This window comes from Podarcis vaucheri (assembly GCF_965113315.1).
Source record: "Podarcis vaucheri genome assembly, chromosome: 12".
Classification (NCBI taxonomy): Eukaryota; Metazoa; Chordata; class Lepidosauria; order Squamata; family Lacertidae; genus Podarcis; species Podarcis vaucheri.
Genome location: NC_138750.1, coordinates 37,336,759 through 37,363,672, shown reverse-complemented (window position 1 = coordinate 37,363,672; position 26,914 = coordinate 37,336,759). Strand labels below are relative to the sequence as shown.

The following is a 26,914-nucleotide window of genomic DNA, read 5'->3' as shown; positions in this document are numbered from 1 at the left end:
CGTATTTTTCGCCCTATAAGACGCACTTTTTCCCCTCCAAAAATGAAGGGGAAATGTGTGTGCGTCCTATGGGGCGAATACAGGCTTTTGCTGAAGCCTGGAGAGCGAGAGGGGTTGGTGCGTCCCGACCCCTCTCACTCTCCAGGCTTCAGGAAGCTCTGCGCAACCGGGCTCCCGAGGTTGCGTGGAGCTGCCTGCGCTCCCGGGCTCGGCGCAGCTCTGAGCAACCCTCCGGAGCCCGGCACGGCTCTGGCATCGCTCTGGGACCTGTTCTGGGGGCTGGGGTTGGGGGAAGCTCGGGCTTCCCCCGCCCCAGCCCTGCGCCTGTGGGGGGAAAAAATATTTTTTCTCTCCTTTATTTCCCCCCCCCCAAATCTAGGCGCGTCCTATGGGCCGGTGCGTTCTATAGGGCGAAAAATACGGTAAACAGAACAGGCTCCCACGAGAGGTGGTGGACTCTCCTTCTTTGGAGGTTTTTAAGCAGGGTTTGGAAGGACATCTGTCATGGATGCTTTAGTAGAGATTTCTGGATTGCAGAGGCGTTGGACTAGATGATATTTGGAGAGCCTTACAACTCTACAATTTTATGATTCTATGTGAGCATTGGCTATAACTCTAATAAAGCTAAGAATGTATGTATCCAAAATCTTACTAATGGAGCAATTAATAAACTCATTTAGATAACATATAAGCAGCTATGCTGTGGCATACAAACAATTACAGTGGTACCTCCAGTTGCGGATGGGATCCATTCTGGAGCTCCGGTTGGATCCCGAGGTTTCTGCAACTGGAGGGACCGCTTCTGTGCACACGCACGCTGCGGTAGAGCAATAACGCAGAAATATACTTCTGGGTTTGCCGCTTACGTATCCCAAAGTTTACGTAACTGGAGGGATACATAAGCGGAGGTACGACTGTATACTCTAGCATCACTATTATGCTTTTGTCAACATACCAACACAGAAATTAATATATACATACAGTGCTTTTTTCTGGCGGGATGCAGGGGGACGCATACCCCTAAACATTTTGTGAATCTAAGTTTGGCCACACTGAGGGGCAGTATTTCAATATGAGTAGGAAAATGAGAGGACCCTAAACATATTTTTTAGAAAAAAGCACTACACACACACACACACACACTGTAGCCAATACCGTTGTACATCATCAAACAAGCTTGCTGGTCAAGAAAAAATACAGTGGTGCCCCGCAAGACGAATGCCTCGCAATACAAAAAACTTGGTAGACGAAAGTTTTTTCCGTTCACGATTTGCCTCGCAAGACGAATTTCCCCTATGGGCTTGCTTCGCAAGACGAAAACGTCTCGCAACTTTTTTTCTTTGACTAAAAACAAAGACATGTTTTGTTTATAAAGTTAATTTATTTTCCCTTAAATTTTTGAACTGCTCTTTACAGTATGTGTGACTTTAAAGAGCAGTTAATAAACTGTTGTTGTACCAAATTTGGCTTTGTTTGGACTTTTTTTGACCATAGGAACGCATTAATTGATTTTCAATGCATTCCTATGGGATTTCATGCTTCGCAAGACGAAAAATTCGCTAGACGACAAAAATTGCGGAACGAATTAATTTCGTCTTGCGGGGCACCACTGTAAAACAAATAGTGAGAGAAATAAAAAAGAAACGCAAAATGGCTTATGAAGGAGAAAAGGGGCAGTACTGTACAGCAAAGGAAAAGGGGGGGGGGACTAAAGTACAGTGACCAGATTAAAAGAAAATATATCATTTACAGTGCCGTTCCAAAAATGTAAAAACAAAGCACTTCCCAATAAATTTGTTTTATTATTATGTATAGCATTTCTCTCATATTTATGCTTTACCATTAAAATAGTATTTCAGGTTTTCCTTAGCCAATCAGTTACAGTAGGGGGAGTTTTATTTTTCAATTTTTGTGCAATACACTGTTTTGCTGTTGTTAGTAGTGTAGTAATCAGCTGTAAATCGGTATTCATTTACTTCAGAATAAAGAATCAAAAGGAGAGTTATTTTAGGATTTCTTGGAACATCATAGCCTCTACTTGATTCCAGCCCAAATATTTTAATCTGGGCTGTAGGCAAAAAATAAATAAATTCAATGACCACTGATATATGTTGAAGAGAATGATATATGTTCCTAAGTGTCAATTTGTGTTACTGATCTTTCTCAGTATTCTTTCATTATGCCAAAATATCACACACTGATGACATTTTCCAGATGACAGAACAAACCTATTTTTAATTCTGAATTAGCGATTAATTTATCAAATAGTGGGTCAAGACAGTTAATAAATGATTGCTTACTTTTTTCTGAAGAGTAAAAGCAGCAAGTCCAAATGTCACCGACGCAGTGGCACCAACTGACCACATAACTGCATCAGCATCAAAGAAACTAAATGCCAAGGAAAGATAACTGTTAATGTGAAACGTGATATGCCTAATTACACCAGTACAGCCAATTCAATTTATAGACCAACTACTTACGCTGCAATTGATCCAAGCAACATACCCTCACAAATTGTCTAAAAATAAAAAATAGAAATAATTATATGCAAGTGGAAACGCATTATTATTATAGCATAACATCCTCTCCATTTATTCAGCCTAGGAGGTTATCCAATAGTGTACAGAATTCAGTGTATAGAATTCCCCTACCTTGCTATTTCCCAACCAACAAACCTAGACGCTTAATGGGGGATCCTTATGGGGATGGGGTTGTTATTGTAATAGTTGCTGTAGCAACTTTGTAAAACACATAATGTGGCAACTTTGCCACATAAAACTGAAGAGTATAACAAAGGAACTTTTAATACTGTGTGGGTTTTGCTACAACTTATCCCAAAACAGTTATCTTAGGTTTCAGTATTGTATTGGTGCTCCTCAGAAACCCTTCATTCCATGCACCAGTTCAAAAAACAACTTTAGTTCCAACTAACCTTACAGTTAACTTCATACAGTAGCACAGTTCCTGAGCAAATTCCAGTCCATAGGGCAATCCCATCTGCAGAAGCCTTGAACTATATCCAGCTGATTTAAACGTAATTTACTTCTAAGTACATGTCTTTAGAAGGGAATGTTAGTCTTCTCTGAAAGGTCTTTCTTACTGAGAATTAGGATGCACTCAGGTGGGATTACGTTCTTCCCATTGCTCAAAAGCAGAAAATGCTGTCGCACCAAAGGAAGTTGTCTAGTTCTCCTGCCCTGGAATCTGTGCTTGCATCTGTCTAAGCATCTGTCTATGCTGCCTAACACTAACTGTGAATAATACAAAAACATCATCTCAGCTTTTACTTTTCCCTGGCAAAGGGGCATAGAACCTGACAAATATCTTACCACAGTACTTTGCTAGAGAACCCATATGCAATCCAGTGCAGGGTGACCTAAATACTGTTGAGTACCTGTTGCAATAGTTAGGGAACTAGAAGTTAATGTGAATCACCTGCACCTTAGTCAATGCAGCAAGCAGGCAATCAGCTTTGGCAGAAATTGAATGCTTAAATGGGAGGAACCTGTGTTACTTATATTTGCCTTTGGAAGCCAGATCTAAGGAAACCCTGTGAAGCTTCTGCCATTGGGGAAAAGACTATATGCTTCCGTACGATCCACAGAAGCTAAGGAGAGCTTTTGCTACTGTCTTGATGCTTTCTATGTGTTTGCTCACTAAAACAACAAAATTAAGTAAACACCCTAAAGTTTCCTGGCTATGCACCTGAAGTACAATCTGACTGCTGGAATAGATTTATGTGCTCCCTATCCTGCAATCAGAGGTGAAATAACATTCATAATGGACAATGAATTTGGGTAACAACCCGCCTAAATACTATGAAATCGTCAAGTTATCTGTGAAAGAAACATCTCCAGCTAGGTGAAAGAAAACTTCTCAAACTTTTGTGCACTGCAAGAACCTGTGCAGCACCAGCACTATCTCAACATTTAAACTGCTGCATAAAGGGACTGAAGAGACTGGCAAAAAGTTGGAGGATTCTTCTCCCCCTTAATTAGGAGACATAGAAAGAAGCACCTTCCTGTCCTGGATTCTATTTTTTAAAAAGTCTTCAAAAACTCTCCAAAAGGACTACCTGTCAAAGAAAGGAATAAAAGTAAAATTATATTACATTTAAAGTATACATTACATTTATTACTGAACTGCCAATCTGTTGGCAGAAAAACAGAATAGCATCTAACTTTGTATCTATCATCCTGTGCAAATCTTAAATCATATTACCTTTTTTTAAAAAAAACAGAGAATTAAGCCCTGCAGAAGGTGCATATTCTAGATGTTCCTTAAACCCATGAACTGGGCTCAGTTGGTTAGAGTGTGGTGCTGATAACACCAAGGTGGCAAGTTTGATTCCTGTATGGGATCCTGCAGGGGACTGGACTAGATAATCCTCAGGGTCCCTTCCAACTCTACAATTCTATGACATCCTGATAAAAATAGGAGAGGTAAGGGCAAAAATGAGCTTCATTAAACAATATTGCTGAAATAGGTTCCTCTAAATCTGACCCATTGCTCCATTATCCATCCTCAATATCCTGATGGATACAATAGGCTGTCAATCTGCAAATTGTATATGATGAAGTTTCAATTGGGAAGGGGAAACCCAAATTTGTGTTTGACCTCTAGCCACAGGGTAAGAATTCATATGAGCCCCTGCGGTACAACTTAAATTCAGGACACCCTTGGGAAACAACAGACTTTGCCATGTGGGACTACTTTGGCTTTAATGCAGATGCATTCTGAATGGCAGGTTGACGAAACAGCAAGTTAAGCTGACAGATCAGAAAGCAAAGCTTCTTCTGTTTAAGTATATCTGCATCAAGCTTAGCAGAGCAGAGGTAGAAAGTTGATGCCCAGTAAAGGTAAAAGGACCCCTGGATGGTTAAGTCCAGTCAAAGGCAACTATGGGGTTGTGGCGCTCATCTCACTTTCAGTCCAAGGGCGTGAGCATTTGTCCGCAGACAGCTTTCTGGGTCATGTGGCCAGCAAGACTAAACCGCTTCTGGCACAACAGAATATTGTGACTGAAACCAGAGCACGTTTACCTTCCCGCCACAGCGGTACCTATTTATCTACTTGCACTGGTGTGCTTTCGAACTCCTAGGTTGGCAGGAGCTGGGACAGAGCAACGGGAGCTCACTCCATCACAGGGATTTGAATCGCCAACCTTCTGATAGGGAAGCCAAGAGGCTCACTGGTGCCCAGTATCAATACATTGGTCTTGGGGTGGTGATTCATCAAAACCCCAGAAAATCTGCCCCAAGGAAGAAGCAGAATTGAACAATAACTACAGGGCTAGAGCTGGTTCAAGCACCTCTTCCTCTTCTGATAAACCCTCCTAATACCTCTGTCCTGCTAATGCCTGGTGGAAACTAAGAACAGGTGTTCTGTGGAGTCCCGCTGCATACTCTGGTTTGCCCATCTACCAGGTCTTTTGCATACCAGATCCGATGCTGGCACTGCAGCAGTCACTGTGGAGATGTGATCAGGCCTCTGGGAGTCTGGAACCTCTGCCTTCTCCCGCCTGCACCTCTTTTGCTACAGCAGGACCATTTAGGCCATGTCTGGGAATATCACTATTGGACTCAAAATGACCATCATGATCAGGTGCACCAAGTGGATGAAAAGCAGCCAATTGAAAACATCTGTTTTTCACTCTGGCAGTGTACATTCTCATGCTCACAGAGCAGGAGGCCAGAGAGGGAGGCACACGGCTTTAGAAGAAAAGGCAGTGTCTCCTTTTTTTGAGGCATTTGACTTATTACCTGATTATGCTTACTATGAAAGGAAGCAATGAGGGACAGAGAAAAAGAGATGGGAAAGGTAAGCAGACAACTGAAAAACAAACAGATCCCCCGCCCCTTTTTGTTATTTTCCTTTAATAAAAAGGAAATTAACAATAAGAACACCAAATGGGAGATCACCGCCAGAAGACGCTGTTTGAACTGGAAGGCCCTGGGGAAATAACACAAGTTGAAAGGCAAAAACCACTTCAGATCAAGGTAGTCCAAATAAATATATTGTGTATATTAAATAATATTAACTATATTGCAAGCACTTTAATTTACGATGTGGACATTTAATTCAGTGTGTGGCCCATGGGTTCTGTGTCAAAGTACTCTTGCGGCCCACTTGGTCTGAGAAGTTGAACCGCCCTGCATTAGAAGCAGTAGCCAAGGGAACAGGGAATGCTGGGATGGGCTGCTTTGAGTGAAGGCAGAAAACAAAACTGATACTTCAAGGGAGAGGGGCTGGACATCTTCCTTTGGAGTAACAATGTCTCCTGCCTTTGAGCACTAGAAGGAACACAACTGACTTGGATGCATCCTAATTCCCAACAGAGAACCACATTTTTACAGCCCAATGCAATGGAACAGCTGGGCTGCAATATGACTCTAGCCCAGAGCTTTCCCAACTTTTTGAGCCAATGGGCATGTTTAGAAATTTGAGAAAATGATGCAGGGGTGCCAGTCACAAAATGGCTGTGGTGCAGTGCATAGCGTAGCAAAAGGTGGCCATTATATCTGAAAGAGTAGAAAAACAGATAGGCCAACAAAAATGGTGCAGGTAAGTCCTCTCCTATCAATGGGGGAAAGAAACATCAGTCACCACCACATTTACGAAGAGAAGCTCCCTCATGCTTTGTGGATTTTTTAAGGGAACATTTGCAGGGAATTTTCATGGGTGCCACAGGAGGTATGTGTGGGCACCCGAGCACCCATGGGCGCCATTTTGATGAACTTTGTCCTAGAAGGCTGGAGTGCTCACAACAAATGGACAAAGCTGCAAATAAAGTGTGCATAATAAACTTGTGCTTCCTCTCTTACACCATACTTCCTACCTCCTTCTTGGTAAGCCAAATTCTAGATTGCACAACATGTAACAGGTTGAGAGAGAGCCTGTCTGGGGCAGCAATGTTACCATTTGTACAATAAACCAGGGTTCTTTGACCCTGAGTCCCGAGGTGTGGGGGACTTTCATATAACCAACAGGCTTAACTCTAATTAATTCATGAGTCAGTCGAGACCATAGAGTAAGTTGTCCTGCCAGGCTTAGCTAGGTCCTTCTCCATCACCTTGGGAGGAATAGCTATCAAGCCTTTGTTCTTCCCATTCGACCATGTGAACCCTACCAGTAAGGATGTCTAAGCAGAATGCTCCAAGACTTAAGCAAGCAATGTTTGTGTTTCTATACATATAATTTATAAATATTTACCACTTTAGAATCGAAGTTTTACTACCTTTCTTTTCTGAACGGTGCATGAAAAAGCACACGATTCTGACTTTTGGAAAGTTTGTAATTACACCATTTTTAACTTACCAAATGTGTGGTTGCTTTTTGGGCTAAGGGAAGTATTGAACTTTGGAAGGGGATATTTTAAAGGTCTAACAGCCTATCTTCCCACACTATACTTTGATTTATATTGTGTGATTTTTAAATCTCTGCTGGGGCTCTTACCAAAGAGCACTTGCCCCAAACCTGGATCTTGCCATCCAGGGATTTCTCCTTTTTATTATTTACCGTATTTATTATTTTCCCTTTTACCAAATTCAAACAGCAAAATGTTGTTAGACTACAACTGCCATAATCCCTGGCCATTTACTAAACTGGCTGGGAATGATGGGAGCTGTATAATAACTTATGGGGATCCAAGGTTTAAGAACACTGCCCTAAACAGAACACTGCCTTCAAAAAATACTTACAAATATTAACAACATAATGACGTCCAGTGGAAATCGCCTGCGGGCTTGATCACAGCAGGCTATTGTAATAGCCAGCAACATGATTAATGGTCTAAAAACAAAACAAAAGCAAATGTTACAGTTTTGCATGGTAAAATGCTCTAATTGCTACTGAAGAGCTTAAATTAAGTTACAAGAGAAATTAACTTAAAACTGCATATTTTCTTGAAAGCATGTTGATGTACATAGATGTTCAGTCTGTTTGCATACATAATTGATACTACAAATAACATTTTTCCTTGTTTACATACACTGATTTTATAAAACATGTTTGTAAAAAAATAATATACTCTACTGTAATTATTAAGAGATTAGATTTTATTTCATTGGCAGCTACATGCACTATACTTACAACATGGTATAGCAAAACCATGGGCGTCTTCGTACCCATATTTTAAGGTATTTCCTGGCCAAAAAACCAAGCAAAAAGCAGTTACAGAAAGGATCCCAATGCAGAGAACTGGTAGTTTATTATTTATTCTAACACACAATTTCTACACTCACGATATTTCATAACAGCATTTAAAACAAAGCTAAAACATAATATATTTGATATAAGAAATATATCAAATTAGAAGCAACCTTAGTCAATGATATTATAGTCTAAATCAGGCATAGGCAAACCTGACCCTCCAGCTGTTTTGGGACTACAGCTTCCATCATCCCTAGCTAACAGGACCAGTGGTCTGGGATGATGGGAGTTGTAGTCCCAAAACATCTGGAGGGCCGAGTTTGCCTATGCCTGGTCTAAATGGTTGTCCTTTCAATGTGACTATTCCATAGGCACTAATTCCTATGAAAGGTTGGGGGCTTTCAATACACAGCTCTCCTGACCTGGGCTCAGGGGTGGCACGTCCCGTTTGACTGCTTGAGACAAAGCAGGAAGTGCCTCTCTGACAGAGGTGGCAGAGGTGAGAGGAATGCCTGCGAGGATGTAGCCTTGGGGGCCTCCACCAGCTGAGGCAGCTGCTTCACTGGACCTCGGGGGGAGGCTGAATGATACACATTTTCTTTTTGTGAGATGTTATGGCTGGAGACACTCAGCACTAATATATTGTTACATGCCACCCCAATCTCCACAGCAGTGTGAGATTCCAGGGGTTCCTAGCACACTTTACCCAGGGTCCGTGTTTCCTTTTGGAAATGAGGCACAATGGAGACTGTGGTGTCTTTATGATATAGGATTTATTCACACATATGCAACCTGACCCTATGATGGAGGGGTTCCCAGCATTAGCACTCCCAAAGGTTCTTGCTTTTCCCATAACTGCAGCAGCCTTGTATTTAAACAGACCCCAGCCATGGCTCTAACTCTCAGCAGCTTGCTGTGTTGAACAGACTGCAATTTTTCTCTCCTAGGTCAAATTCCAGCCACTCCAATCCTAAACTCTACTCTCTATTGCCTTCCAAAATGAAGTCTGAGCAGAGGGAGGGCTTTACCATCTGGCACAGCCTTTGCCTTCCTAATGACATTCCTAATGGCTCATTACCGTCCCTTTGATTTTGCTTAATTGCTCATCTCCCAGGCAATTTCCTGAATTTAGGAAGGTGATTTGGCCTGTATTTTAAGATTTTATTAATCCTGTGTCTGGCAACTTTAACACTCTGTGCACTGATTATATTCTAACACCTATTAGGAATTTTGGGAATTTTGGCACCCACAATTCATAACAATATATTTTATTAGAAAACTGATACACTGCTTTCTTCAAAGAAAGCAGTAACTCCTGTAAATATCCCTGTTAATAAAAAGATGTCACAACACTTTATTGGTTAACCACAGTGCAGGAGAACGGGGAGGGGGGGGGGGCTTTATGAAATCCATAAGTTCAGCCCTTTAGCCAAACCCCTAGCTCCCCTAAGAACTAAACATGGCTGGATCTGGACAGCCAGCCAAACAAAGGAATACAGAACCGGAGAGCAGGCTGCCCTTCTCAGCCACAGTCACAGTCACAGAAAGATCTGACAAACAGATCCAGGCAGCTGTGTGAGGTGAGATGGGACTGAACAGAAGTAGATGGTAAAATCATGGCTGCCATGTAGCCTCTTAACATAATAGCTGGGGGCATCATAAAAGGTATGGAATACCTCCCCCCCCAACAGAAGCAGTGGTTAAGATACCAAGTTTTGCCACAATAGAACAAACATGCAGCTCACCATGTTGCATCTTAAATTAATCAAAACTGTGATTACTTAGCTATACTTACCAGTAGACGAACGTGCAAATTATACCAAGGGTCAAGCCCAGCTGAAGTGTAGACATAAGATATAATTTCCTGTAGAAAACTAGGGAAATGGTACAGGTTATATGGGGTGGGGAGAAGAATGGATTAAGCCATGGGTGTAGCCAGGATTTTTGTTAGACTTTGTTGGGGGGGGGGCAGAACCGACGTGATTGGTCAGTTAGTTTAGTACTGTATTTATATTGTTTTAATTGATCGGGGGGGGAGGAGCTGCCCCCTGCCCCCCCCGGCTACGCCCATGGATTAACCTAATCTGGTTTTGATAAGGAAGGAACCCATAAGACAATGGAGCTATTTTAATGGCTTGTCTGGCTGTTTTTAAATATTTTATTAACATTTGCATGCTTTCCCATTACTTCTCAATAAGTATCTGAAAGATTTTCAAAACTCCAAAACAAGTATTTATTTAGTTTTTTTAAAAATCCCAGATATTAAAAACACTACTCCAAGGAGACCAAAGCCAAACTTTCTGTGTATTTTACTAAGTTAAGGAGTCTGTATGCATCTGGAATTATACATGCAGTATTAATCATTTATGAATGGGCAACAATTACAACTAAATGTAGCAGTCAAACCCAGGATTAACTACCCATGTGCTGAACATGGACTCAAGCCCTTTCTACCTATTGGAATAAATAGAGTGCATCTGTGATTTTCCATGGTTCTAAGACGCTTTCACATATATGTAGTAGTACTCTTGAACAGTGTGGATCAAATGTTTCCTGCTGTGCCACCACCTTTCACCCTTACCTCATCCAAATGGAGAAGACATTATATACTGTATAATGCCGAATCATAGAACTGTAGAGTTGGCAGGGATCCTGAGGATAATCTAACCCAACCCCTTGCAATGCAGGAATATGCAGCTGTCTCATACAAATATATTGTATTAAAGAGAGCAATCCAAAATCCCAGCCAGGAACAGCAGATCAACAGCTGCATCCAAAGTACAGTGGTGCCCCGCAAAACGAATGCCTCGCAAGACGGAAAACTCGCTAGACGAAAGAGTTTTCTGTTTTGGAGGTGCTTCGCAAAACGAATTTCCTATGGGCTTGCTTCGCAAGACGACAATGTCTTGCGAGTTCCTGCTGGTTTTTCCCCCTCCTCCCCCCCTTTTCTAAGCCGCTAAGCCGCTTATCAGCTGATCCGATCAGCAGATAAGCCGCTAAAAGCTGCTAATAGCGCTAATCCGCTAATCTGTCAATGGGCTTGCTTTGCAAGACGAAAAAACCGCTAGACGAAGAGACTCACAGAACGGATTCTTTTCGTCTTGCGAGGCACCACTGTATTGCCACTTGTTGGAAATGGAAAGGGTGGGAGAGGGCAGTGATTGCCTACTTTTGCAGGCTGCAAACAAGGCCCCTTTCTGGGAAATGGACTAGCTTTAGAGGCAGTAGCCCAATCAACCGTTCCTATAACACCCTGTCTGGGGGGCTTATCATAGAATTGTAGAGTTGGCAGGGACCCTGTGGGTCATTTAGTGCAACGCTGTGGGTTAAACCACAGAGCCTAGGACTTGCTGATCAGAAAGTCGGCGGTTCAAATCCCCGCAACGGGGTGAGCTCCCGTTGTTCGGTCCCTGCTCCTGTCAACCTAGCAGTTAGAAAGCACAAAGTGCAAGTAGATAAATAGGTACCGCTCCAGCGGGAAGGTAAATGGCATTTCCGTGTGCTGCTCTGGTTCGCCAGAAGGGGCTTAGTCATGCTGGCCACATGACCCGGAAGCTGTCTGCGGACAAACGCCAGCTCCCTCAGCCTATAAAGTGAGATGAGCGCCGCAACCGCAGAGTCGGTCACAACTGGACCTAATGGTCAGGGGTCCCTTTACCTTTACCTTACATGCAATGCAGGAATCTAAACTAAAGCAACATGATGCAGACCTTATCCTAAGCCAGTGCAGATCAGGGGTTAGCACGACTGTTGTTACCTTTAAAAAAAAATCTATTCCAAAAGAATCGGTTCCTCAGCATCAACTATATTGTACCAGCCATTGGTCTTGACCACTTCAAGTTAAATTTTCAACTAAAATTCCCATTATGCAAATTGCATTGAAATAGCAATATTCAAAGTATTTTTTCCAGTACAATAAAAACCTACACAGGTCTGTTATCTGTTTAAGAATCTCCTGTTAAAGGGCCTAATCCTTTCCATTTCTAACACATCACTGCAGTTTAGCATCCTTATTGTTTTTTAATTGTTCAGTTAAGTTTACCAGAATCTATTATTGAAATATCTATTACCTTAGAATGCCAATTCTAATCTAAAGGGGAGAAAGGCAAAAGGGATCTATTATTAGAATTACATATATTCTATGCCTGACCAACAATGCAAGCAATTACTTTGCACTCCTTCCTGTACTCTCTCATCGTAAGTCCTTGGACAGAAACTGTTGTCACTTACCTGTGCAGACAGCTCTGTCAGAAAATGGACCTTCTTCCTCAACGGCTGTCATGGGTCGCCGTCTTTTATGTGATGACCGTGCACCTCTCGGACGCCTGTGTTGTGACCGAGATGATTTTGCTCTTCTTACTTTTGCTGGATGCTCCTCGAGAACAGGGGAAGGTTCTTCAACAGTACTTTCCTGATTACTAGAAGGTGGAGGTTCTGTTTCTGCAAGAAGTATTACTGAGTTTGTAACTTGTGAAGAATCTTCACCAGAATGTTGGTATTTGAGGCATAATATGTCTCCACAAAAAGCTTACTGGTAGATTATTCTCCATCTTGGATAAATGTATTCGAATTACACCTTCAGATTCATACCAAGAAACCTTCTAGCCAGTGGTTTTTGCAGGTGAAGCACAATGCCAAGCTCGTTTACTTTGAATTAAATGGGGCTTGTTCTCTAATAAATGTGTTGAGGATGATAGTCTTTAAAATAGAAGAAAGCTGTAGAAAAGCACCAGGAAATAGTGGCCTTCCAGATGTTTGACTCCCATTGGCCATTTTGGCTGGGTGTTGGAGTCCAACAATGTCTGGAGGGTCACAAATTCCTCACCTGCTTTAGAACGAAGTGGTGACGTAGGGGGTGACAACTTTCCTTTATATTATTGTTAAAATACCAGCCCCACTGAGAGGACTACCATAAAAGGAAAATACTGTTGAACAAAACGTATCATATCCTTCATTTTTAGTGCACTCATATTGTTTTGTGGACCACCTAGAGGACTTTGTTGAATAAACCAACTATGAACTTAGAGTACAGTGGCTAGAAGTACTTCCTTGTTGATCAGGCAAGAACAAAGGGCCAGGTTCCTGATATTTATTTCTTACCTAACCATTTGAATGTGCTTGCCTATCAAAAAGCTCAACCACAAACACCACTCCCTGCTGCCTGAAAGTGTCTGCAAGCCCTGTGTGCATTTAGCTCCATAGGGCTCATCACCTAGAGTCTATCCTCAGTTCCTGATATATGCCTGGTATATTCCAGGTCAGCAACCTCTGACATCTGCCCATAACACTACAGTGGTACCTCGGGTTAAGAACTTAATTTGTTCTGGAGGTCCGTTCTTAACCTGAAACTGTTCTTAACCTGAGGTACCACTTTAGCTAATGGGGACTCCCGCTGCCGCCATGCCGCTACCGCACGATCTCTGTTCTCATCCTGAAGCAAAGTTCTTAACCTGAGGTACTATTTCTGGGTTAGTGGAGTCTGTAACCTGAAGTGTATGTAACCTGAAGCGTATGTAACCTGAGATACCAATGTATATATAAGACTCCTACTCCTTTCACCACAATACCTTGCAGACAGGTATTAGGATAGTAGTGGGAAGACAGCCAGCTATCAAAGCTGTTCACCTCTCAAGGAGCTAACCCGGCTTTCCATGCTGTGTTTGCCCTCAGGCTGTATTGGGTGTCATGGTTCAGCCAAGTAAGGTCCTGCTCCTACAGCTGCCCAAAATCTGTGGGGCAGTCTGGAACTCAGCCCATATGATCCTCTTTATAGGTGTTTCCACAGCCCAAGGGTGTATAGCAAGTAATTAAAAGAGCCTCCCTTTCTCTCAGTGGGTCACAGTATTCTACCATATATATATATATATATATATATATATATATATATATATATATTTGCTTTCGTAGATTTTCACGGGTACAGGAATGCCAAACCCAAACTTTGGCTCAGATATGTTGACGACACCTTTGTAATTTGGCCACACGGGAAAGAAAAACTAGATAGCTTCCTCACACATCTCAACAGCCTACACCCCAAAATACAATTCACTATGGAAATAGAAGACAACAACCAACTCCCCTTTCTTGACGTCCTAATCTACAAAAAACCTGATGGCTCCCTAGGACACACTATCTACCGGAAAAAAACACACACCAACCGCTACTTACATGCACAATCACACCACCACCCTGCACAAATAAACTCCGTAGCCAAGACTCTCATCTCCAGAACCAAACGCCTGGCTGACAAAGACCACTTGACAACTGAGTTACAGAATCTCTCAAATGTGTTAATCGCCAATGGATACCAGAAAAACAAGGTTACGAAGCTAATCCAAAAAGAAACACCCCCCAAAAACCAAGACACAGAAGAAAACTATGGCATGGCCCTCCTTCCTTATATCAAGGGCACTACAGACAAAATTAGCAAAATCCTCCATAAACACAATATCAAAACAGCCTTCTGCACCAACCAAAAAATAGCCAATATCCTCAGAAACCCAAAAGACAAAATCCAGCTGGAAAACCAAGGGGTCTATGAAATACCCTGCAAAGTCTGCCCAGCCACGTACATTGGACAAACAAACAGACGAATAAATGCACGTATCGCAGAACACAAGAATGCCGTCAAAAAAGAAGAAAAAACTTCCTCTCTTTTCCAACACATGAAAGAAACAGGACACGAAATTAATTTTGCAGATTCCAAATTGCTCTTTAACATGGAACATCACCACAAGAGAATAATCATGGAAGCCATCGAGATAGAGAAACACCCTCACAACATGAACAAGCGTGACGACACGTCCCGCCTGCCAGACATCTGGAAATTAGCCCTCCCCACAAAAACCGACACCAGAACCAGAGGCACACAGAACGCCGTCACCAATCAACCACACCAGACCCAAACCCAGACCCTCTCCACAGACATATTACAGACTCCATCCAGTAGGCAAACTATAGTGGCACCTCCGGATGCTGCACCCCCCTGCAATCCCTACACAGATCTGGCGGGCACAAGGCACAAAATCACAGCTCGCCCCTATACACGAAGCCAAGCCAGAGCACAACTAAATGCAGCACAGCCATCTTCTCAGAAAAACTCTTCACAAGCTCAAGAGGTCAAGACACGAAAGCTTTAGCAACTAATCTACACTTAATGACCCACCCAGGGGTATTCAGAATATCACTCATGAAATCACCCAAGATATCCCTCAAGTAATTAAGGAACAAAAGAAGAAAAGGCACACTAATCTAGGAACTTCCTCTCTGCCCAGAACGTTGGAGGCTATACACCACACCCCTCAACAGTATTTATAGGAACTCAAACACCAGATTCTGCTCTGTTCCAGTAACAAGAAGCCGAAAGCACCAGCCTGAAGATGACGAGTGAGACCTCGTCGAAACGTCGCCCAGACACCCCTACTCTTACACGGGAAGACACCCGAAGATACCAAAACCTGCATATATATATATATATATATATATATATATATATATATATATATATATATATTTGCTTTCGTAGATTTTCACGGGTACAGGAATGCAGGTTTTGGTGTCTTCGGGTGTCTTCCCGTGTAAGAGTCGGGGTGTCTGTGCGACGTTTCGACGAGGTCTCACTCGTCATCTTCAGGCTGGTGCTTTCGGCTTCTTGTTACTGGAACAGAGTACTGTTCCAGAGTACTGTTCCAGTAACAAGAAGCCGAAAGCACCAGCCTGAAGATGACGAGTGAGACCTCGTCGAAACGTCGCACAGACACCCCGACTCTTACACGGGAAGACACCCGAAGACACCAAAACCTCCATATATATATATATATATATATATAAAATAAAGTGACAAAAATTAAGAAACTGTGCACTGCTTATATCTTGTTCTAAAGGAGATACTCCAAGGAAGATGGGGAAAAAATTCCCAAGTCAATCTGGAAAGCATGAAAAAAAATCAATCCTGGCTTTCCATAGCATGACCAACTGTAAACTGAGATAATCCTGAAACAAAGGAGGGTAGGCTTCATCACCTGCCTGCACAGAATGCATCCAACCTGATTTGGGAGAAGCCATCTATAGGCATCCCAGTCCCACAAACCTCACTGTCAAATCTCGTAAGGGCTGGAAATCCAGATCTCACAAGATCTTGGGCTCATGCTCTTGTGACTCCCATGACTGCGGAGACTGGCTATGACATCTATGAAGATCTCCCAGAAACATGGCTAACTGGGAGGGAGGGACTGTCAGCCATCTCCTCCAGACTTTCTTACATATTTCCCTTATCACTACTATTAGGAGACTTACCCATTTTTGCACTTTAGATCGTAACACCCTTGTGCAATAGCCTTGTGTAACCACTTCTCCTTCAGAGGGCTTCTGAAGCTAAGGGATTAAGGTAATGAAGAAGAATAAAACTTTTTATTGAGTTAAAAAGATGTTCTCTATTTACATAAAGTTCCATAAAACTATATTTCTATAGTTAGTTTTTTAGGATTTCCTATGGAGCCCCTGCATTAAAACTGATCTAAAATGGCTCTCCAGGGAATATCCTTCTTTGTCATCTAAAACTTATCTAAATCCGAATCCAAATAGTTAGAGAAGAGACAGATACAAAATATGGCAACTTGTCATTAGAGGTAAAGGTACCACCACTGTTAAGTAGTTTACTTTCTAACAATGAACAAAAGGGAAGAAAAAAGCTCTGAAGGAAAGGGGTGACATAACTGGGCTCCTGAGCCCCACAGGGGTGCCGCAAAATGACTGTAGTTGGTCAAGGAAGCTGTGGACTCAAAAAGGTTGAAAACCTCTGCTTTAATGGACTGGCACTATTAAAAGGTAAGGCAGCATTACCTACCAAAGATATAAACTAATACTCTGTGATAACTTAGTAAGGACACTATGGCAACAAGGCATCCAGAAGTTTCAAGAAACAGAATTCTAAAAGTGACAGTTGGTTGGCAAAAGAGAGCTCAAGAGGATAGCACAAAAATAGATGAGAGGGGGACAAGACTGGCCCCTTTCACCACTTGCTTTGGCCATACCCCTGTGACCCCATGTTAATTCATATTTTTTTAATTCAAAACATCCCCCTCATCCAAATGAGCCCTAAGGCAGTTTACAATAGGCATTGGAGTGGGGAAACTGTCTCTAATTTTTTCAGTTGTCTACATTAATGTACAGAGTATGGGAAACAAGAAAGGCAAATTTGAGCTCTTAATACAGGATCTAACAGGCATTATGGAAACCTGGTGGGGTGAGACTCATGACTGGAATATAGAAACTGAAGGGTATAACCTATTCAAAAGAAATAGACCAAAAGGAAAGGGAAGGGTATGTACACTTGTGAAGAGATACATAACTTAGAGCATGGAAGGCAGATTGAGAGTATAAGGGTAAAAATGATAGAACACCAGTGACCTTACTGTGTGTGTCGGCTATAGACCTCCAGGCCAGACTGAAGGCTTGGATGATACCTTCCTAGAGTAGATTACCAAGCATTCAAAAAAGGAGAGATATAGTAGTCACGGGAGACTTCAACTTCCCTGATACCTGTTGGAACTCAAGCTCTGCCAAGAATGTAAGGTCCAACAAGTTCCTCCATTGCCTCACTGATAATTTGATGTCCCAGAAGGTGGAAGAAGTAACAAGCATATCATCTATCTTGGACCAGGTTCTTACCACCAGGGATGAACTGATTGCTGAAGTAGAAGTACTGGGAACCTTGGGAGGAAGTAATCACAGGTTTCATTATACAGAGGCAATGGAAAGCTGAGTGTAGTCAGACTTGCACTCAGGACTTTAAGAAGGCTGATTTCAAAATGTTTAAGGCACTACTGGGTGAGATTCCATGGTCAGAAATACTCAGAGAAGGAAATCCAAAATGGATGGGAGTTTCTTAAAGGTGCAATATTGAAGGCACAAATGCAGACAATTCCAACAAGAAATAAAAGTGGGAGGCAACTAAAGAAACCAGTGTGGCTGCATAAGGAGCTTGCAGATGAGCTGAAATTTAAGGTCATCATGTATAAGAAAAAGGAAAAGGGGGAAATCATGAAGGAAGAGTATACATGAGCAGCCAACAGCTGCAGGAGGAAAGGCAGGCAGGCTAAAGCTCAGAATGAGCTCAGGCTTACAAGAGAGGTTAAAAACAATTTTTAAAAATGGTTTCTTCAGCTATGCTCAAAGCAAGAGGCTGAAGAAGCACGTACTAGGTCCTCTGCATGGAGAAGACAGAGAAATGCTATTAGATGACAGAGAGGAGGAACTGCCCAACACCTACTTTGTCTCTGTCTTCACCCAAAAGGAAAGCAGTGCCCAACCTGATGATAACAGAATAAACAATGCAAGGAGAGAGCTGCAGCCCAAGATAGGAAAAGAGATGGTAAGGGAACACCTAGCTACCTTTTAGTGAGCATGTTATTGATACACATTCAAGATGACTTACTTCATTTTAAGTAACTATTATTTTTTGTTTCATTTTATGTACTTTATTACTTCCCTTCATACTCTTTTTGTGGGTGAATTTATAGTTTATGAATAATATTGATTGACAACCTTGGATTCTGAAGGTCATTACTGAGCTGTACAAGTTTTCAGTTCTGTCCTTAAAGCAGAGATACCATAGGTGCCAGAGGGTGGGGTATTATTGGTTGTGACGGTATCTTCCTTATTTCAGTTTTGTAGGTTGCTTTATACATTTTCACTGCAGTCCTTGTGCAGTGAACCTTTGGGTCCTTGTGATGGTATGGTAGGAGGTCCAGGAGACCTCTAATTCAGAGTGAACACTATTAGAAGGCAATTAACTGGTTGCTGTTAGTTTTAGTGATTAGTAATGTTGCTTTTAATTCTGTGTAACATGTATTTTATATTGTAAACTGCTGTTTATTACAGAAGAGGAATGGAGCCTACAAACATAAATCCCCATGTTTTATACACACCCACCAGCAAAATCTTGTCCTTAACTTTCTTCAGCTGCTTTCTTGTGATAGGTACAAGTTTCCCTAAGAAATTTTTAGAAATACAGCTATAGCCTTCTATGCAGCATTTTGTCTTCCATCCTACCCACCAGCCACTCAATAAACTGACTGTGTGTGTGTGTGGGGGGGGTGCATTTCTGAGTAAACAAGTCCAGGATACAGATGGCCCATAAAATTAGCATAATTTCACCTCCGGCTTTTCGAGGCCGGCCTTTATCACATCCCTCTCCCGCTGTTGAGCATTTTTAATATACTGCTCCAACTGTATGCATACTATATTATTTACCCCCTACTTTATAACGTCCCTAGGCTAGACGAGGTTAGCCGGTTATCCTTGGGCCCGAGAAAGAGAAAGGGGTGGTCTAGTGTCTGCTCGGCTGACTACAGCCGACCTCAAGGGTGACTCAAGGCCTTGGGGCTCCCGAGAAGGGCCCGTGTGTTCCCCGCAAAACCGGCCACCTCGCCCTGGGTCTCCAGTCGGCCTGAGAGGGCGGGAAGCCCCGGCTTTCCTCGTTTGTCTCTCCCCCTCAGGCCATGCAGCCTAGTGGGCAGCCAGCAGAGGGCAGAGGCCCCTCTTTTGCGGCGCTTCCCTTCCCGGCCGCTCTGCTCTCCCCCCCGCCGCTTCCTCAGCCGCTCCGCTTCCACGCACAACATCCGTCGTGGCGAGCGGGCTCGCAGCCGGAGGCCGAGCGAGCGAGCGGTCCCCCGGTCCCCCCAAGATGCCGCTGGGCCTGAAGCCGACGTGCAGCGTGTGCCGCACCACCTCCTCGTCCATGTGGAAGAAAGGCGGCCAGGGCGAGATCCTTTGCAACAACTGCACGGGCCGCCCGGGGCCTCCCGGGTCCGCCGGAGCCGCCTACGCCACCACCTCGGCGGCTGCGCAGCACAGCAACGGCGGCGGCGGCGGAGGGAGCGGCGGCGGGAAGCAGGTGGGGCCAGTTTCGGGCTGCGGCGGGTCCCTTGAGCGCTCTTGGGGAGCAGGGCCCGCCGCTGGAGCAAGTGGGCCTCCTCGGTCGCCCTTCCTGAGCTGGCGCGGCCAAGCCACCCTCCCCAGAAGAGGCCATAGAGCAAAAGGAGGGAGAGCTCAGTCTAAAGAGCATCCCCACTGAAGCAGGGGGTTGGACTAGATGACCCCCGTGGTCCCTCCCAGCGCTACAATTCTAGGTCTAGGTCAGCTGTGGGACATCGGACCTCTTGTGGGTCACGTCGCGTTTTTTTCGTTATGCTTCAGATCTATTTTCCTTACTTCCCGGTGCCGCCCAGCTCTTCAAGTTAATAGGCATTGCAAGGATAAAAGCTCAACAACTTTCAACCTTACGGTGCACATTCAAACTTAACCTGATCCGAGTTGTGCCTCTAACTCAGGGCTGGGGTTTCCCTTCCTGGGCAGCCTTCCAAGGGGTTACATGCCAGTGGCGGGTGCAGGCAAAAGTGGGTTGTTCAACTAGTGCACATGCTACCTTGAGAGAGAGAGAGAGAGAGTGTGTATGTATATGTGTGATTTATATTAAGGTAACTGCGTAGGTGAGTATAATACATGAGCTAAGGTATATGTTGGGATTGGAAATGTGTTTGGGTTGTTGGAAGTGAATGGTGATTAGATAAGAGTTTGAATGTTGTTGGGAGGCACCTGAGAAGTGAGTTGGGTTTTGGGAAGTGGATGGTTAATTGGAGTGAGAGTTGGAAATGGAGAGTTTTGATGGTAGCAGGGTTGGTTGACTAGAGCAGGATCAATATTGTTAACTAGCTACGTTTTTATATGAGAAAATAGTAACAAATGATACCAAACCGATACCATATGCTTCTGAACCCTGTGATCATCAAACCCTTATTTGTTTTTTAATAAGCACCGTATTGCACCACATGCCTCTTGACTGGTTATGTCAGAGATTAGAACTATTCATAATATTGTGTCTGGTGTGGAAACAAGAAGGAAAATTCAGAAATACCTATCAGAAACCCAGTTTTCTTACAAAGAATGGTGCGGTGGTACAGGCAAGCTGAGGGCAGTGCCAGAACACCACATAGCTTAGGCATGACACTAGCCTACTCTCAGATAATTCTGTATTACCGTATTTTTCGCACTATAGGACGCACTTTTTCCCCTCCAAAAATGAAGGGGAAATGTGTGTGCGTCCTATGGTGCGAATGCAGGCTTTCGCTGAAGCCTGGAGAGCGAGGGGGGTCGGTGCGCACCGACCCCTCTCGCTCTCCAGGCTTCAGGAGAGCCCCACCGCCAGCCCCACAAGCTCGGGGGACAGCGGGAGAGGCGCAGCGCGCCCTTCCCGCTGTCCCCCGACTTGGTTAGAAGGCTGGCGGGGGGGAGCCTGCTCCTCCCCGTCGCCAGCCCCGCGAACTCGGGAGACAGCGGGAGAGGCGCAGCGCGCCCTTCCCGCTGTCCCCCGACTTGGTTAGAAGGCTGGCGGGGGGGTGGAGCCTGGTTTTGCGGGAGGCGGGGGAATCCCCCCGCCTCCCAGGAAAGCCAGGAGAAGCCGTGCAGCCCTTTTAAAAGGCGCGTGGCTTCTGCCGGTTTTGCGGGAGGTAGGGGAATCCCCCCGCCTCCCAGTAAAGCCAGGAGAAGCCGTGCAGCCCTTTTAAAAGGCGCGTGGCTTCTGCCGGTTTTGCGGGAGGTAGGGGAATCCCCCCGCCTCCCAGTAAAGCCAGGAGAAGCCGTGCAGCCCTTTTAAAAGGCGCACGGCTTCTGCCGGTTTTGCGGGAGGTGGGGGAATCCCCCCGCCTCCCAGGAAAGCCAGGAGAAGCCGTGCAGCCCTTTTAAAAGGCGCACGGCTTCTGCCGGTTTTGCGGGAGGTGGGGGAATCCCCCCGCCTCCCAGGAAAGCCAGGAGAAGCCGTGCAGCCCTTTTAAAAGGCGCGCGGCTTCTGCCGGTTTTGCGGGAGGCGGGGGAATCCCCCCGCCTCCCAGGAAAGCCAGGAGAAGCCGTGCAGCCCTTTTAAAAGGCGCGCGGCTTCTGCCGGTTTTGCGGGAGGTGGGGGAATCCCCCCGCCTCCCAGGAAAGCCAGGAGAAGCCGTGCAGCCCTTTTAAAAGGCGCGTGGCTTCTGCCGGTTTTGCGGGAGGCGGGGGAATCCCCCCGCCTCCCAGGAAAGCCAGGAGAAGCCGTGCAGCCCTTTTAAAAGGCGTGCGGCTTCTGCCGGTTTTGCGGGAGGTGGGGGAATCCCCCCACCTCCCAGGAAAGCCAGGAGAAGCCGCGATCTCTTTAAAGGGTTTGCACGGCTTCTGCGGGCTTTTGGGAGAGGTGAGGGAATCCCCCCACCTCCCAGTAAAGCCAGGAAAGCCCTGTGCAGCCCCTCCGCCAAGGAGAGGCTGCACGGGGCTAAAGGGGAAGCCAAAACAGCGAGCGGGATCCATCCTGCTCGCTGCCTTGGCTTCCTCCATAGCTGCGCGCAACCCCTCTGCCAAGGAGAGGCTGCACGGGGCTATGGATTCTTTAGCCCCACGCAGCCTCTCCCGGGAGGGAGAGGCTGCACAGGGCTAGGGGAAGCCAAAACAGCGAGCGGGATCCATCCCGCTCGCTGCCTTGGCTTGATCCATAGCTGCACGCAACCCCTCCGGCAGGGAGAGGTTGTGTGCAGCCTGTACGCTGCTCTTTGGGGCTGCGGGGGGGAAAAAGATTTTTTTTCTTGAATTCCCCCCCTAAAAACTGGGTGCGCCCTATGGTCTGGTGCGCCCTATGGTGCGAAAAATACGGTATATGTTTGCAGCCTTAGGCTGAGATCCTGGGCTCTCTTATCTGGGAATAAGTCCCATTGAATATAGTGGGAATTTTGAGTAAACATGCATAGGACTGCACTGTAAATTCTGCTATGATTTGAAATTATTTCTGAGTTGCTGAAACTCTCTAGATTGATACCCATTCTTTCATTGTATACTGTGTTAGTTTTATGATGTTAGCCGCCCTGAGCCCGGCTCCGGCTGGGGAGGATGGGGTACAAATAAAATTATTATTATTATTAGCTGCCCTGTGGAAATTTTTTTGAACAACAGTGTTTAAGCACTTGAAACAAATAAAAATCTTTCTGTTGAAATTAGCTGCATGTACTTTTTTTAGTAAATGTGTTTAGAATAGGTGTTTCATCTCTTTCTGGCTGGGGAAAGTGGGTCCTACTGTGTCCCCCCTCCCTATGAATAACTATATATAAATATGTCTTGTTGTATATTTGATCATGTATATACTAATGAATTCCCACTGTTTCTTACTTTTGTACACTAGAGTAAGCAAGAAATTCACAGAAGATCTGCTCGATTAAGAAACACAAAATACAAGTCTGCTCCAGCTGCTGAAAAGAAAGTTTCCACTAAAGGAAAAGGGAGAAGGCATATTTTTAAGTTAAAAAATGTAAGGTGATTATGGACTCCAGCTACAGTTGAGCACTTTCTAAATTAAAGCAGTGTGGCAGGTGCTGTACTAAAAAATAGTAAGGTTTACAAAAAGCTGTACCAAATATACATATTTTCCTACATGCTTATCAAATTATATACAACTTTGCTACATTAGTATTGCTTTCCTGAAGAACCATGAGTATTCATCACATAAGATTATGCACATTATTGCATTGAAACAGATGTATTTAGTATGCTTCAGCTCATACTTGTTGAGCATAATGTGCAAAATGACTCTTGAGCGATGTCTTAAAAGACTTTTTCATTTGTGTATAATGTCAATATTCTATGCATTTCTGAATGTGAAATTCTTCTTGGTTAAAACACGTAACAGATATAGATGTATTCTGTCAAATCTTGCTGATACTGAAGCTATTAATTTCTTGATGTTTTCATATACAGTGGTCCAAAGATTATCAATTTTTCATCCAAATCTCATTTACAAAAAATGCATTATATTGTAATTTTGACACTGTTACGTTATTTGTGCAGTTTAATCATTATAACCTTCCTTTTTCAGCCCATCAAAGCTCCAGAGTCTGTAGCTACCATTATTACAGCAGAATCTATCTTCCATAAGGTATGTTATTAGAAGTTTATGAACATAGAAGTGTTTCAAAAGTTAATAAATCTTTAAATGAGTACTTGGTAAGAAAATATATTGGACTGTGACTCAAACATACAGTATGTATTTAGTGTTTTTGCAGTAGCACTATAAATTTGCACTGTGATTTGCATTTTTCCTGTACATTGTTACTGAAGTTTCCTAAACGCATAACTTGCTAAGGATGCTAGCATGTTCATGACTGAACAAAGTAGTTGATATTTTCAAATTGATAAACTCCATTAGTTACTATCAAATCGTTTGCTATGACATAGCTTGAAACTGTTATATATTTATTTATGTTACTGTATTGAAACACTAACTTACTTATTTGGAGCAGCTTGACAGCCATTTTATCAATATCCTTATCTGTCTCTAAAAAGATATGAAAATACTATTTTTATTTATTTTTACATATTTATGTGTTTTTAAACCACATTAAATCAGCATTATTGCCGTAGAAGTGCAGACTAAAACTCTGAACAGCCATATTTTAGGGGAAGGAGAAAAATGATGCAGGCACGTTGTTTCAATCCTGTTTGTTGTCAGGGAACACTGAAATTGCCCTTAAACTTAGTACTGTGGCCTCACTGAAGGGAAAATGCAAATATGGCTTTCTGCAACTGCAACGTGGGGGAAACGGATAACGTACATAGACCAGATGGGGACCAACAAGAGAAGAAGGATAAGAGCCAGGGGAGCAGTGGTGGGACAACAATGAGGGAGAAGACTGGGAAGAGGAGGGGTTGGAAGCTGAGGAGGTAACAGGGCTTTGTGAGCTGGGAGAACCTGTGGCAGAGAGAAGTTCAGAATCCAAGTCAGAGGCTGAAGCTGAAGCTGGCAAGTGGGAGGATGGAGGCCAGTAGAGATGAGGCAGGCTGGTCAAGGGTGTGCTCCCATCCTGCTGCAACAAGCTCCCCTTCCCCTATCTCCCAGAACTAGAAGAGGGCTGAAACAGGCAGAGCGGTGACAGACTTCACAGAGGTGTAGACTCCAATTGCTTGGGGAAAGCCCTGGAGAGGAGGGGACTTAGATGGTTGTGGGGAGGCAGGGACTTCCAGTCTTGGCAACTGATTTAATGGGATAGGACCTACTGGGGATGAGCTGTTGTACTTGTTAGGCCTGACACTCAGCCAAGTCTGTGAAGATACTGTTTTTGTTAATAACGAGTTATCTCCGGTGTGACTACTGGCCAGCTCACTCTGTGACACCAAAGCAGAAACTATTATCAGTTTAGCTTTTAAAAAAAAATTAATTCTAATGATCTATATCTTTTCTAGGGAGTTTACTATCAGATTGGAGATGTTGTTTCAGTGATTGATGAGCAGGATGGTAAAACATACTATGCTCAGATTAGAGGGTTTATTCAAGACCAATACTGCGAAAAAAGTGCAGCTTTAACATGGCTCATTCCTACTGCAGCTAGCCCCAAAGACTGTTTTGACCCTGCAACTTACATAATAGGTAAGTTCCAAGGCCCAAAATGTTAAAATTCTACCTGTCCTGACAAAGCAGAAAGTGCTACATGTGATATAACTCCACAGTGCTAGATTTCTTTTTATCCTGTAGTACAAGCTAGTTAAGCAGCGTTGCCTTTAGACTTGCTCATGGATTGCAGTTCTGGCAGAGATGTATATTTGTGTTGGAAATGAAGTTCAGAGTTGTATATTTGACAGCAACATGTTCTCCTTGGAAGCGTGCTGATGTTGGAGTGTCTTCCTCAGTTTAAATCACTAGTACCACCAGATAAAACTGTCTCCTAGCTACTTTCGGCGGACAGAAGTTGCTATGGACACACAAGGTCCTCTACACATGCGAACCTTCTCTTCTTAGGCCCAAAGAAACTGGGCTGGAGGGCAACATGCTTGCTACAGAGATGCAGCATGCTGAATGCATGTCCCTCTTTCATCATCATCAATAGTATGGTTACACAGCCTCAAGCTGTGCAAGTCCTTCCTTTCCTCTGCTGTTTGTTAGTAGTGTTGGTATTGATCTGAAACCAGCTGAAATTATTTCCTAGGAGGAGCGAGATACCAGGTATCCTTGTGTTGCTGCATTTTATACAATTCTGTGTTTTGCCCTTACTTTGGAGGATGGAGGACTTCATATTAGATTCTCCCATCTAATGTCTTTTGGCGAACACTGCAGGCCTAGTTTGCATAGCTTTATTTCCTGCATAGAGCTATATCCATGCTGGGGAAAGTACCTGTCTTGCTAGTGATACTTAAGGAGAAATGTGTCAATGGCCAACTGGATGTACCATAAAGCTCCAAGTGGGGGAATAACCAACTAACTTTTTCATGTTTCTTATTTAAGGGCCAGAAGAAGATCTTCCAAGAAAAATTGAGTACTTAGAGTTTGTTTGTCATGCGCCTTCGGAATATTTCAAGTCTCAGTCATCTCCTTTCCCTACCATTCCTACTAGACCAGAAAAAGGTTATATCTGGACTCACGTTGGACCTACCCCAGCAATTTCTATCAAGGAAACTGTTGCCAGCAGCTTGTAGTGTGTCTTGCTCTTGAGAGACTCCTTTTTATGTATATTAATTTTCACAGATGTTTATGTTTTAGTATATCCAGCTAGGCCTATGAGTGACTCTTATTTATTATTTAAATTTGGGTGCCTTTTTCAAAATCAAAATTTCTTCACATTATTTGAAACTTGTTTTTCTTCTCTGTCAAAAGTAACTTCTCACATGCTTGTTGAGTCTAGTGAGAAGCTGTACATTTTGTATTTGTTAGTATTGCTTTATACAAAAAATAAAGTTATTGACTACCTTTCTTCACAAAAAA

The 26,914-nt window shown here is 43.7% G+C and overlaps 2 protein-coding genes across 13 annotated transcripts in view; one reads left to right on the top strand and one right to left on the bottom strand.

The window, feature by feature from the left end:
• Positions 1–19,415, bottom strand: part of LOC309515897 (protein lifeguard 1-like) — a 23,460-nt gene extending 4,045 nt beyond the window's left edge. For 2 of the 6 annotated variants that reach the window (XM_082194205.1, XM_082194200.1), the window contains exons 1-8: positions 16,997–17,061; positions 16,447–16,524; positions 12,382–12,569; positions 9,947–10,025; positions 8,092–8,145; positions 7,701–7,791; positions 2,481–2,518; positions 2,301–2,388 (exon numbers count right to left, since the gene is read on the bottom strand). In XM_082194205.1, coding sequence (XP_082050331.1) covers positions 2,301–2,388; positions 2,481–2,518; positions 7,701–7,791; positions 8,092–8,145; positions 9,947–10,025; positions 12,382–12,569; positions 16,447–16,524; positions 16,997–17,055 — 675 coding nt within the window. In that variant the 5' untranslated portion in view covers positions 17,056–17,061. Of the gene's footprint in view, positions 1–2,300; positions 2,389–2,480; positions 2,519–7,700; positions 7,792–8,091; positions 8,146–9,946; positions 10,026–12,381; positions 12,592–16,446; positions 16,525–16,996; positions 17,062–17,691; positions 17,828–19,308 lie in introns of those variants that run through there. The other 4 variants (XM_082194203.1, XM_082194202.1, XM_082194201.1 and 1 more) reach the window with 4 other exon arrangements.
• On the top strand, positions 17,323–26,914 carry GATAD1 (GATA zinc finger domain containing 1; the record flags this gene model as incomplete). Of its 7 annotated transcripts, XM_082194208.1 has the most annotated exons (6): positions 17,323–17,472; positions 18,446–18,523; positions 23,348–23,473; positions 24,038–24,097; positions 25,402–25,585; positions 26,438–26,914. In XM_082194208.1, the coding sequence occupies 6 exons, from the start codon at positions 17,326–17,328 to the stop codon at positions 26,626–26,628; spliced, it is 786 nt and encodes a 261-aa protein (XP_082050334.1). In that variant the 3' UTR covers positions 26,629–26,914. The 7 variants fall into 7 exon arrangements, with proteins under 7 accessions (XP_082050334.1, XP_082050337.1, XP_082050333.1 ...); XM_082194211.1 differs by lacking the exon at positions 18,446–18,523; XM_082194207.1 differs by lacking the exon at positions 17,323–17,472 and having other exon boundaries at positions 18,240–18,523.